The 11,542-nt window shown below is 35.2% G+C and overlaps 1 protein-coding gene across 1 annotated transcript in view; it reads right to left on the bottom strand.

The window, feature by feature from the left end:
• Positions 1–280: 280 nt before the first annotated feature.
• The window catches only part of SELENOT (selenoprotein T), a 26,254-nt gene continuing 14,992 nt past the window's right edge, over positions 281–11,542 (bottom strand). The window contains exons 2-6 of the mRNA XM_040480484.1: positions 8,814–8,924; positions 8,111–8,237; positions 5,996–6,083; positions 4,066–4,219; positions 281–3,539 (exon numbers count right to left, since the gene is read on the bottom strand). Of these exons, the coding sequence (XP_040336418.1) occupies positions 4,095–4,219; positions 5,996–6,083; positions 8,111–8,237; positions 8,814–8,924 (451 nt within the window). The 3' untranslated portion in view covers positions 281–3,539; positions 4,066–4,094. The remainder of the gene's footprint in view (positions 3,540–4,065; positions 4,220–5,995; positions 6,084–8,110; positions 8,238–8,813; positions 8,925–11,542) is intronic.

Genomic DNA, 11,542 nt, shown 5'->3' with positions numbered 1-11,542 from the left:
ATAAACATGAAGCAAATGGACAACATTTTCTTCTGTTCCATGTGGTACACTTTCTTGCAGGTTCAGTCATAAGCCTTCTGCATTCTGCTCTATGGCGCAGTGCTCCTCAGTGTGGACTACAGACAGACAGCACCAGCATTATCGGGAAGCCTGTCTGAAATGCAAATTATTGGGTCCCATCTCAGATCAACTGAATTTGAATCTCTATGGATGGCATCCAGGAATTTGTCCCAATGATTCTTAGGCACACAAAAAGTTTTGAAACTAATGCTACAGTATATTTACATAGTTATCATGTTCCTTTTTATTTCGCTCAACACAGGCAACAGAAAACATTCTAAAAAGCTTTGATAGAGAGCAGGCAACTTAACACTCTTCCCACTCTGAGACCAGTTTATATTTTTCTTCAAGATACAGTTTGGAACTAAGTCCACATCTATTCGCTTTTCTGAAGCCTAGGGAAAAAGAGCCCAGGACCATGGAATGGAGAGGCTCACCAGAATTTTTTAAAAATATCTGCACTTTGTTTCCTCTTGTGAGATCATTAAATTGCCTCTATCGGTCAAGAGGGGACGTCCTCATATTATTTTTCTCCAGATTTGGGAATGTCACTTTTACTTTCTCAGAAATTCTGGAGGTTGGGGGTAATGATGGACAATGACGTAAACTGCTGCTCTCTGCTCCAACCCAGCACAGAATCACGCTACAGACCTGTTGTCAGTTCAGCAACACTGAAACACAAAGGGACCATAAGGCTTGAGAAGCAGTTTACAATCCAAGAGCAGGAAGACTCGAGTACCAGACCGAGAGGGAGGAGGTGAAGTGTTAGCACTGGCTGGGTTAAAAAAGCATTAGAAAGAGAACATGCTATTTGATACCAACAATTTTTACAAAATAAAATGTCCTAAATACAGTTGTTATGTGAAGTGTCCTAGCATAGATTTAATTCCACAAAAGAGGGGTTCCTTTCACATCAGCTCAACGTAAGTTTATTTTCACAATGCTATCATAGTAAGTCACTAAACTTTACAATCCCTCGCGTTTCTCTCAAGAGATTTTTTTTAAAGCCCTAGTATTGAATATCATCAAATCATGCTTTAGAAATCTGCAGGCTAGTTTTAAAATCTGAATTATTTAAAATTATGACAGTGATAAAATACCAACCAATCAAGGTCCCAAACTAATAACATTCAAAATAAGAAAGAATCATCATTGGACTCCTGCTGGACTTTGATAATGGTAAAGGCTGACCAACTGCTGTCATTAATGTTAATGCCATAAAAAATGTATTTATATTCTGAAGTATATGTTTTGTATATCTTGATACTGAGGTATAAAGCCATATTTTGCCAACAGATTTTTTTTTTATTAATCTAACAAGTAATTTCGTCCACAAGAGCAACTGTGGTAAACACACCAATAACATTAGCCAAGCTGCTGTAATGTCCTATGGTCTTCTAATTAACATAGTACATAAACATTTATAAACAACACAGCCACACCAGTTTGTAAGCAACTAATAAATTCTGAAATGTTAGAAATATAATAAACTAATTCTAAATACTTTCTTTTTAACTTTCCCCTTTTCCAATATTCATGCTTCCCACTAATTTTTTCACTAGACTATTAAATCCTAGATTTAAATACGGTCAAAGATAAAACAATATTGAGATGAGTGTCGACAAAATAAGACACTGAGTTTTATCAGCATCTAGGCCACTTAAAGCTATTCTCCAAAAGACAAATTATTCACCCAAGACAAACATGAGAAAAAGTTAAAATTTAATCCTAGGTTCTTCAAGGTTAACCTGTCAGATACATGGGAATACCCAAGGCTTGAGTTTGGAAGGTCTAAATGCCAAAAGGTTAACTTGTCACTAGTGGAATGGCCATCAGCTGAGGAAAGACCCTAAACACACTGAGCACTGTGTTCACTTTACAAGAGACAGGAAGTCTGGGCTAGTACTAATTAAGTTAACAAGGTTTTAAGCCCTAGGCAAAGATAAGATATTACACCTGAATAATAACCTCTTAGTAACTTCCAGCTTAAATTGTATTGACTCTTGCCATTATAGGAACTTAGGTTAACAGTTCTGCAGTCTTAATTAAAAGGATAAGCCATTAAATCAATTTCCTGAAGTGAATTATCAGACTAACTTCCTGTTAGCTAGAGATTACAGTATATTCCACCTTGAGGCTGTAAAATCATGATGATTACCAGACATCAGTTCAACAAATATCCAGTGATAAATGAAGTATAAGATTGTGCTAAGTGTTCGGTAGACCAAATGTTGAATTAGCTCATAATTTTTCCTCAAATCACTTTATTTCTAGTAACAAATCTAGACCTATCATTCCTATTCCCATATGGATGCTAAAATATGTTAAGACTGTTGCTATAGGACTATTTTTATACATTATGATCCTATTTCCACTTAATTACTTTTACAGTCCATCAGTTTACGTTTTTTGTTAAAAAAAAAAACTATCTTTTTAGAACTCTGGAAAGATATGAAATTCACTGAATAAAAAACTTTTCAATTTTGTTCCTTAAATATAATAAAATTCTGATATATGATGGTAAACAAGTTAAATTATTAGGCAAGTAGTCTCCATTCACCTAAAATTAATGTTGTAAAGAAGTTCAACTGAACTTTGAAATGAGTTTCAGTTATCCTAAAAATGGTAAATGACTTATTACTGTGTGTGAATCTAAAATGTGTTACTTATGAAATAACAAAAATTGAGGAAGACAATTTTAAATATAAGGTTAATAGGTACGCTGGGCAATAAATTCAAACTTTTTATTTAACTTACATCCGCTTAGTTTTTTATTGAGTTAGGTATAAAGGCCCAGTTAATCAACTCATTAGATTGGTCAAGGCAAGACACTTGAACTACATAACAGTATTTAAAAAGCAGTTGGTCTTTTAGTAATTCTCTGGTAATCACACACGCACACACGCACATACACACACAAATTGGTAGAGTACTCTAGATATAGGATTTCCCCCCATTATCTCATATAATGCACTGTTCACAATCTGCAGTGTTTTGAAAACTATATAAATTGGACATGACCAAATTAAAGATGCCTGATAAACTCTTATAAAGTTTTTGGGAACTTCAGCTGTATTCCCAAAAAGATCAATTTTAAACTATAAAAAAGGAAAATTCATATAAAATCACAACAGATTTAACAGACATCTTTGAAAAAAAGTCAAATTGTAACTCAATTTTCTACTTTTCCAAGTATGACTAAGGAAAAAAAAGGTACAAGTAGTAATGTCTACATTTTTTAAAAACTATTAACTGAGTGAATTTGGGGAAGAAAAAAAAGCTATACAGTATTATTGCACTCCACGAATGTGCAGAATTCCAAAATGTGCCAGCACTGAAAAACTGTCTTGCATTGAGGTTTTCCAAGAGGTACAACGAGCCTGCCAAGAAAGCATCTGGTCTGTACTAACAGCTTGCTGTCTTCAGTACAGGCCTTCATAATGTCAGTCACGCTGCTCTTGCAAAAAATCCCTTAATGTCTGAAAGACATAGACAAAAAAGAGTATTTTATTTCAAACTTCACTCTTATAAAATCAACTTATTAATAAGAAGAGAACAGAGAACATCTCTGCTAAGCAAAAGTTAACTAATATTCACCTCTCTGTGTTCACACACATTTGCTTATAACTTTTCTATCTTGACCATGTTAAAAGAATCTGCACACTCTTAGCAACTCGTTAGTTGCAGGTAAAGGGAAGATATGTATATAAATATTCTAGCGTAATATACCAATTCTGACCATTAGTAGGAGTTCAGAGTCCAAAAAATGACGTTACAGGCCCAGCTCTTAAGCCTTGAAGATAAAATTATTAGCACAACCTTACCTTGTTTTGGCAGGTCCAAAATGCTCTTGATCACTTAATCAATTTTAATAAAGAAAACATCCATCTATTAAATCTTAAGTTGGGAACTCAAGTGATAATAGACACTAGAATATCTAGTACCTTGCTGATTTGTGATGAGAATGATACCTATAAATAGTTATTGTATTTTTAAACTACTTACAAAAGAGTTTTCAGTGCTGATAGGTGGGGCTATGATCGGTGATGTGGGATTGAATCCATATGCACATTGAGCTTCATTTCATTGTCAAGAATTTGAACAAGCTGTTGCATGGATGGGAGGTGACCAGATTCCAGCTTGGACCACACAGGCACATCTATAAAAATAAACAGTACCACCCCCTAAAATTAAAGATGAGTCTATAATAAGTGTTCATTCTACAAATATTTATCGTCTATATATACAGCTAAGGATACAGAAGTGAACCACAGAATTACATTTCTGTAATTACACCGTTGTATAGTTTACATTTCAGTAGGGGAAATATAGAAAGTACTATACAAAATAGCTACAAATCACAACTGTGTATTAAGATTAAAAGCAGAAGATGCTGAGGGACACAGGGGAGGCTACAAAGGAGCCTTTGCAATTATTATTATAAGTGAGAGGTATTATTAAAATTGAAAGGTATCATTAAAAGTAAGAGCTGAAACACAGGAGAAGAGTGCTGGTACAAGAGAGGCTGGATAGGTGAATGGGGACTAGATCAGAGTCAACAAACTATAAAGAGCCAGGAAGCAAGCATTTTCGGCTTGCAAAGACATATAGTCTATCACAGCTACTCAACTCTAATTGTTGTCTGAAAGAAGCAACAGGCAAAACAAGGGCATGGTTGTGTTCCAATAAAATCTTATTTAAAAAACAGGCGGCAGGACAGAGAGTGCACATGGCCATGGTTTGCTAATCCCTAGTCTACATCATGCAGGACCTTTTGGCTATGTTAAATGTTCTGGTCTTTATCTTGAGGACAAAGTAAAGCCACTTAATGAACTTGAGGCAGTAAAGCAATGAGACGAAAATGATGTGCATTAAAAAACAGAAAAAAATCACCCCACTGTTTGGAACAGGGATCAGCAGATTTTTTTGTAAGAAGCCAGAAAATAAATGTTTTAGGCTTTACAGATCAAGAGGCAAAATCCAAGAAATCACAAAGGTAACCAGAGAACTAAATTTCCACAAATTTTTTGACGGAACTCAAAACTTTAGGTAATAAACACTAAATTTTGAATTTCATTTAATTTCCTTGTGCCCTAAAATATTCTTTTGATGTTTTGGAACCATTAAAAAAGTGTAAAAACTACTGTGGCTCATAGGTCATATATGACAACCTCTGGTTTAGAGAATGTATTAGAGGGTAACAAAATAATTATGGCGTGGACTAGAGTGGTGGTAATAAAGATAAAGAGAAGTAGATTTTTGAGAAATGTAGACAGCAGAATTAAGAATCAGACTTAGTAATCCATCAGATATGGAGAGTAAGGGAGAAACTGAGGTTATCCTAGGATTCTGACATCGGTAACTGGGTAGAATGATAATGGTGCCATTATAAATAAACAAGAAATGCCATGGGAGGAGCAAATTGGAGTACATAAGAATTGCAGGAAGCAGAGGCAATCAATAGATTGGGAGTAGGAGTTTAAGATTCCCAAGTATAGCACCTAGAAGAAAGATCTAGAACTCTGTTGAGTACATTCAGGAGTCATCATATGGATATAATTCTCAAGCCAGGGGAGATGAGGACCATAGAAAGTGATAATTTTGCATATTATGGAAAACAGAAAAGCCTAAAGGTCATTACAAATCATTTAAAATGTGTTACAAAATTCGGGGCGCCTGAGTGGCTCAGTCGGTTAAGCGCCTGACTTTGGCTCAGGTCGTGATCTCACAGTTCGTGAGTTCGAGACCTGCGTTGGGCTCTGGGCTAACAGCTCAGAGCCTGGAGCCCACTTCATATTCTGTGTCTCCCTCTGTCTGCCCCTCCGCTGCTTGCACTCTGTCTCTCGCATTGTCTCAAAAATAAATAAACATTAAAAAAAAATTAAAAAAATAAAAAATAAAATGTGTTACAAAATGCAAATTACTCAGAACCCACCATTCAAAGTTATCTCAAATGCACCTGTTGACATACACTGGTTCTCAATCATGTTGCTCAAGAAGAAAACCATCATACATGCATAGACCTAAAAGAAAATATAATTAAGTACAACAGGCAAAGTTATTTTAAAGACAAAACAATATTATAACTGAAGACACAGTAATCTTTTAAATATGCAGACTCATTTTTATTTGATAATGATTGTTTTTAAATCTACTTTAAAAGTTTCTATACAGACTATTATTGCTCTTCTATATGTTCAGATAACATATACAGAATAAGAAAAATGCATTCATTCACAGCCGTATACACACTCAAGAATATATATTCATAATGTAGAGACAGAATTTCTCAAGATCTCGTAATAGCCTTAATAAGTTAAACAAATACCAGCATAAGAAGGGTTTATTTCACCATTTTTATAATGTAAGGTATGAATTCACAAGAGACTAGTGATGCAATAAAGAGCAACTCCACGTATTCAATACAACCTGTCCACGTTCCAAACAAATCGTTTTGAGTCAAATAAAAAAATTGGTAAGAGAAAGCACTTGCATATTGAATTACATTCACTTCCCTTTTGAATGTGTACCTATACCCTTTCCAAAGAGAAGTTCCCTGGTGGACAGAAAAGTTTTAATAAAATCACCTGACTAAAAAGCAGGATAAAAAGCAGGATGTAGTGAAGATATCAATTCACAACAAGTTGTTTCAAAAAAAGTTAATAAAAATGCTCATAGCAAAAGAGAAAGAGCTCTCCTCCCAGTCCCACTTGAACTAGGTAGGCTTTAATTTCTTAAAGGTTACTCTCGCATTTGGAAATGTCTATTTTCATGCAAACAATACACAAGGAAGTTGCATGAAAACTACAGCTTTCAAGTATATTCCTCTTCCATAGATCAATAATGTTATATGTCTTCAGAAGTAAAATGCACTAAAGATGGAATCAATAGAATTAATAAATGTAACACAAAACGTCATGAGTACTTAACTTCTAATTCTTAATCTTATGCATAGCAATCTTACTAATGACAGGGTAGAGACACAGTTCAGTGAGAGGTAGCACCTGATGATGTTTATTTTAAGAAGCCTTGCCTGTTACTGGAAATAAGTTTTTTCCTAAGGAAAAAAAAAAAAAAAGCATAGCTATGTAGGAGTCCACTAAAAGTAGTTTCAGCCTAGAACTAAAGAATAAGACCAGAAACCAGAATACTTCTCAGAAGGAAACCTAAGAAGCAATCTCATCCGAGAGAAATAAAACTGTATTTCTCATAGCAGAAAGACCCTCCAGAAAAAGATGATTTTAAGTGAAACAAATGAAAGATATCTAAAAAGAACGTATGCTACAGCAAGACCCTACAAAGGAGAAGAGACAGCACAAGATTTGTATGTCTATTTATACTGATTGAACAGAAGAGTCAAAGGACAAGTAATAAAAACAGAAAATTTTAATAAGAACAAATCAGCAGAAATCCCATTTTTAATGTGAATAAACCCATTAATACCCATATTGTTTGGTATAAAAGCCTTCCATTCTATATATATTATGTTTTTTGTATATGATTTGACCTAATCTATATAATCAATATCAGGTATTAAATTATTTTGTGCCCAGGTTCTACTAAAGTCACACCTCACTATCCTTCAAATAGTAAAAAGATGTGGCGCCTGGGTAGCTCAACCTGTTAAGCGTCCGACTCTTGATTTCAGCTGAGGTCATGATCTCACAGTTCTTGAGTTAGAACCCTGTGTGGGGCTCTGTGCTGACAGTGCGGAGCCTGCTTGGGATTTTCTCTGTCCCTCTCTTTGTCCCTGACCCTTCCCCTCTCCCGCCATCAAAATAAATAAACTTTAAAAAAAAATAGTAAAAAGATAAGAGCTAATCATTCTTAATACATAAACATAAAAACGAAGGCCAAGAAAAGAAAAACAAATACAAACAAAAAACTAAGTCCAAAAACGGTTAAGTGTCTTGCCCAAAGATTAAAAAATGATTGAAGCTGAAATAATACACGTGGACAGGTGAATCAGCAACAAGTACACAACAATCCAGTAAAATATTTCCATTGACAACCTAAAAACCTACAGCTACCAAACTATTAAGTTACATACCTTATTTTCTTGGCCCCACTGCCAGATGCTAGGAGCTTGCATGCCAAAGAAAGCAAAAGGATCCTTGCCAACAATTATTAAGCCTATTAATACTAGTTTGAAGACTGACAGGAAAGATGCTATGTGTCTATCAAAAGAAAAAAATATATATAAATTCATCAGAAGCCACAATTTCTCACCTAATTCAAAAACTTCCTAACTCAAGTATATGTATACAGACATTTTCTAGACACCAAATCTGGAACTTACTAATTACAACTAGTGAAAAAGATAGTAACTAAAGTTCATTGTGGAGTTTTAAAACAAAACTAAATATCCTTTAAATGAATAAAAAATTAACTTGTAAAATTATACAGCATTAGCCTTTAAAAATCCTATTAACAGCACGGAATTTTACACCATTGACTTTGTATAAAAATTTGGGTGTTCTTCATTTATTTCCAAAATAAAAATTATATAAGAAAACACATCTTTAAAAGATTGCCACCTCTGAAAAAATCCTCCTCTTTTCCTTCTTTCAGTAAAATTCTTCTAAATTTGGATCAAATAAACTTGCTATTTGTAAAAGAGTTTCTCTGTACATTATAACCAACTAAGAAGTTATAATAACCAATTAATTGAACCAATTCACAGAAGTTTACTCACCGAAGTGAAAAAAAAATTCATTAAAAAAATTACTTTTAAGTTACTGAAATTTACTTACCTATATATGGGTTGAGGGAGGTAATTTTCTCCTTCAATGCGGATGTCTGGGTACCGCTGGCTTATAACCCGCATGTACTCCTCAAACACCCGCCTATAACCTCAGGAAACACTGCAGAAAAATAAAAGTGCTTCCATTAAGTCCTTCAGAATATGCCTACACTTATTTTGCATTTAGACAAAGTCTAAAAATTGCCAGGATTAAAAGTGTTTCTAATGAACAGTGACAAAGTAATAATGATTGATGTTGGAGGATGGCAACATGGAGGTTTTTTCACAAATTTCACATATTTAAGTTACCTTCCCCCATGTATATCCATCTATTAGAACATTAAACATTACAGACTTGGGTTACTGTTGGGCAGCAGCAAGTATCTATTCACATATGTTAGCATATTTTGAGCTCTCAAATCACCTTGCTTTTTGGGGAGCTATCATTAAGTATAAACACTGAAATGAAAACAACTCTTACACATCTAAAATAGAGACTTGCAAAACTGGGGCACAGAAAGCTTACAAAATACCAAGGCATGAAAAATGAAACTTTGGCTGTTATTCCTACTCTGCCCCTAACTGGGCAAACATGCCTGCTCAATCACAATAAAAGTAACTTAAAGAACTCTTAAATCCCTTCTTACTCTACAGTTGCTTCTACTTTACAAAGAAAAACAAAGATTGGGAAGATAATTTTCAACAATATGACAGCAATCTATATCATTACTCTAGCAATTAAGTCAACAGCATCCAATATCACCATTAAAATTTCTGAACACTAAACTGTGGATATATGACAGGCTTCCCCAGCAAAAAAAGGGAAAAAGGCCACCAGAGTGCATATACAGGCAAAAGGAAAACTTTATGACATTGATGAAAAAAATTAAAGACACAATAAAAGACATCTCATTTTCAGGGTTCAAAATTCATATTGTTGGGGCGCCTGGGTAGCTTAGTCAGTTAAGCGGCCGACTTCAGCTCAGGTCACGATCTCGCGGTCCATGAGTTCGAGCCCCACGTCGGGCTCTGTGCTGACAGCTCAGAGCCTGGAGCCTGTTTCAGATTCTGTGTCTCCCTCTCTCTGACCCTCCCCTGTTCGTGCTCTGTCTCTCTCTGTCTCAAAAATAAACGTTAAAAAAAAATTTTTTTTAAATTCATATTGTTAAAATGTCCATATACCAAAAGCAATCTACAGATCCAATGCAACTGTATAAAAATTCCAGAAATAGAACAATCCTAAAATTTGTATGGAATCAAAAAAAAAAAAAAAAAAGCAAAAAAACAGAATAGCCAAAGCAATCTTGAGAAGAAAGAACAAAGCTGGAGGCACCATGTTTCCTTATTTCAAACTGTATTACAAAGCTATAGTAATCAACTATGTATAGTAGTAGCACAAAAACAGACACATAGATCAATGGGATAAAATCAAGAGCCCGGAAATAAACCCACACAAAAATGGTCAATTAATTTACAATAAAGGAGCCAACACTGAAAAAAGGGTAGTCTCTTCAACAAATGGTATTAGGAAAACTGTCAGCAACATGAAAAGAATGAAACCACTATCTTCCATCATACATGAAAATCAACTCAAAATGGATTAAGGACTTGAACATAAGACCTGAAACCACAGACCTCCTAGAAGAAAACATAGTTGGTAAGCACCTTGACATTGGTCTTGGCAATGATTTTCTGGATTTGACCCTAAAAGCAAAGGTATAAAAAGCAAAAAATAAGTAAGTGGGGGCCTATTTCAAACTAAAAAGCTTCTGCACAGCAAAGGAAACTATCAACAAAATGAATAAGCAACCTACAGAATGGGAGAAAATATTTGCAAATCGGGTATCTGAAAAAGGAGGTTAATATCCAAAATATATAAGGAACTCATACAACTCAATAGCCAAAAGTCAATAATCTGATTAAAAATGGGGAACCTGGGGTGCCTGGATGGTTCGGTCGGTTAAAAATGGGGAACCAAAGACAACATAAAAATGGCCAACAAGAGGCACCTGAGTAGCTCAGTTAAGTGTTGGACTCTTGATTTCGGCTCAGATCATCTCACAGTTTGTGAGATCGAGCCCCATGAAAGGGCTTGGTATTCTCCCTCTCCTCTCTCTGCCCCTCCCGCACTCAAGTGCACCTTCTCTCTCTCTCTAAAAATAAAAAAATAAAAACACATTTTTTTAATGGCCAACAGATAAATTAAAAAGTGCTCCACATCACTAATCAACAGGGAAATGCAAATGAAAACCATAGGAGATATAACCCCACACTTGTTAGGATGCCTATTATTTAGGATGCTTATTATCAAAAAGACAAAAGATAGTAAGTGTTGGGAAGGAGGTGGACAAAAGGGAATCCTTGTGCACTGTTGATGGGAATGTAAATGGTGCTGCCACTATGGAAAACAGTATGGAAGTTCTTCAAAAAATTAAACACAGAACTACCATATGGCCTAGCAATTCCGCTTCTAGGCATATATCCAAAGGTACTACTATCTTTAAGAGGTATCTGCACCGCCATGTTCATTTTAGCATTACTTACAATAGTCAAGACATGGGGGCGCCTAGGTGGCTCAGTCGGTTAAAACATCCGACTCTTGATTTCAGCCTGGGTCACGATCTCACAGTTCATGAGTGAGATTGAGCCCCACGCCAGACTCTGTGCTGACAGTGCAGAGCCTGCTTGGAATTTCCTCTCTCTCTCTCTCTCTCTCTCTCTCTCTCTCTCTCTCTCTCT

Source organism: Herpailurus yagouaroundi, unplaced genomic scaffold (assembly GCF_014898765.1).
Source record: "Herpailurus yagouaroundi ecotype Mexico unplaced genomic scaffold, PumYag 159, whole genome shotgun sequence".
NCBI lineage: Eukaryota > Metazoa > Chordata > Mammalia > Carnivora > Felidae > Herpailurus > Herpailurus yagouaroundi.
This window is presented reverse-complemented; position numbering and strand designations above follow the sequence as displayed.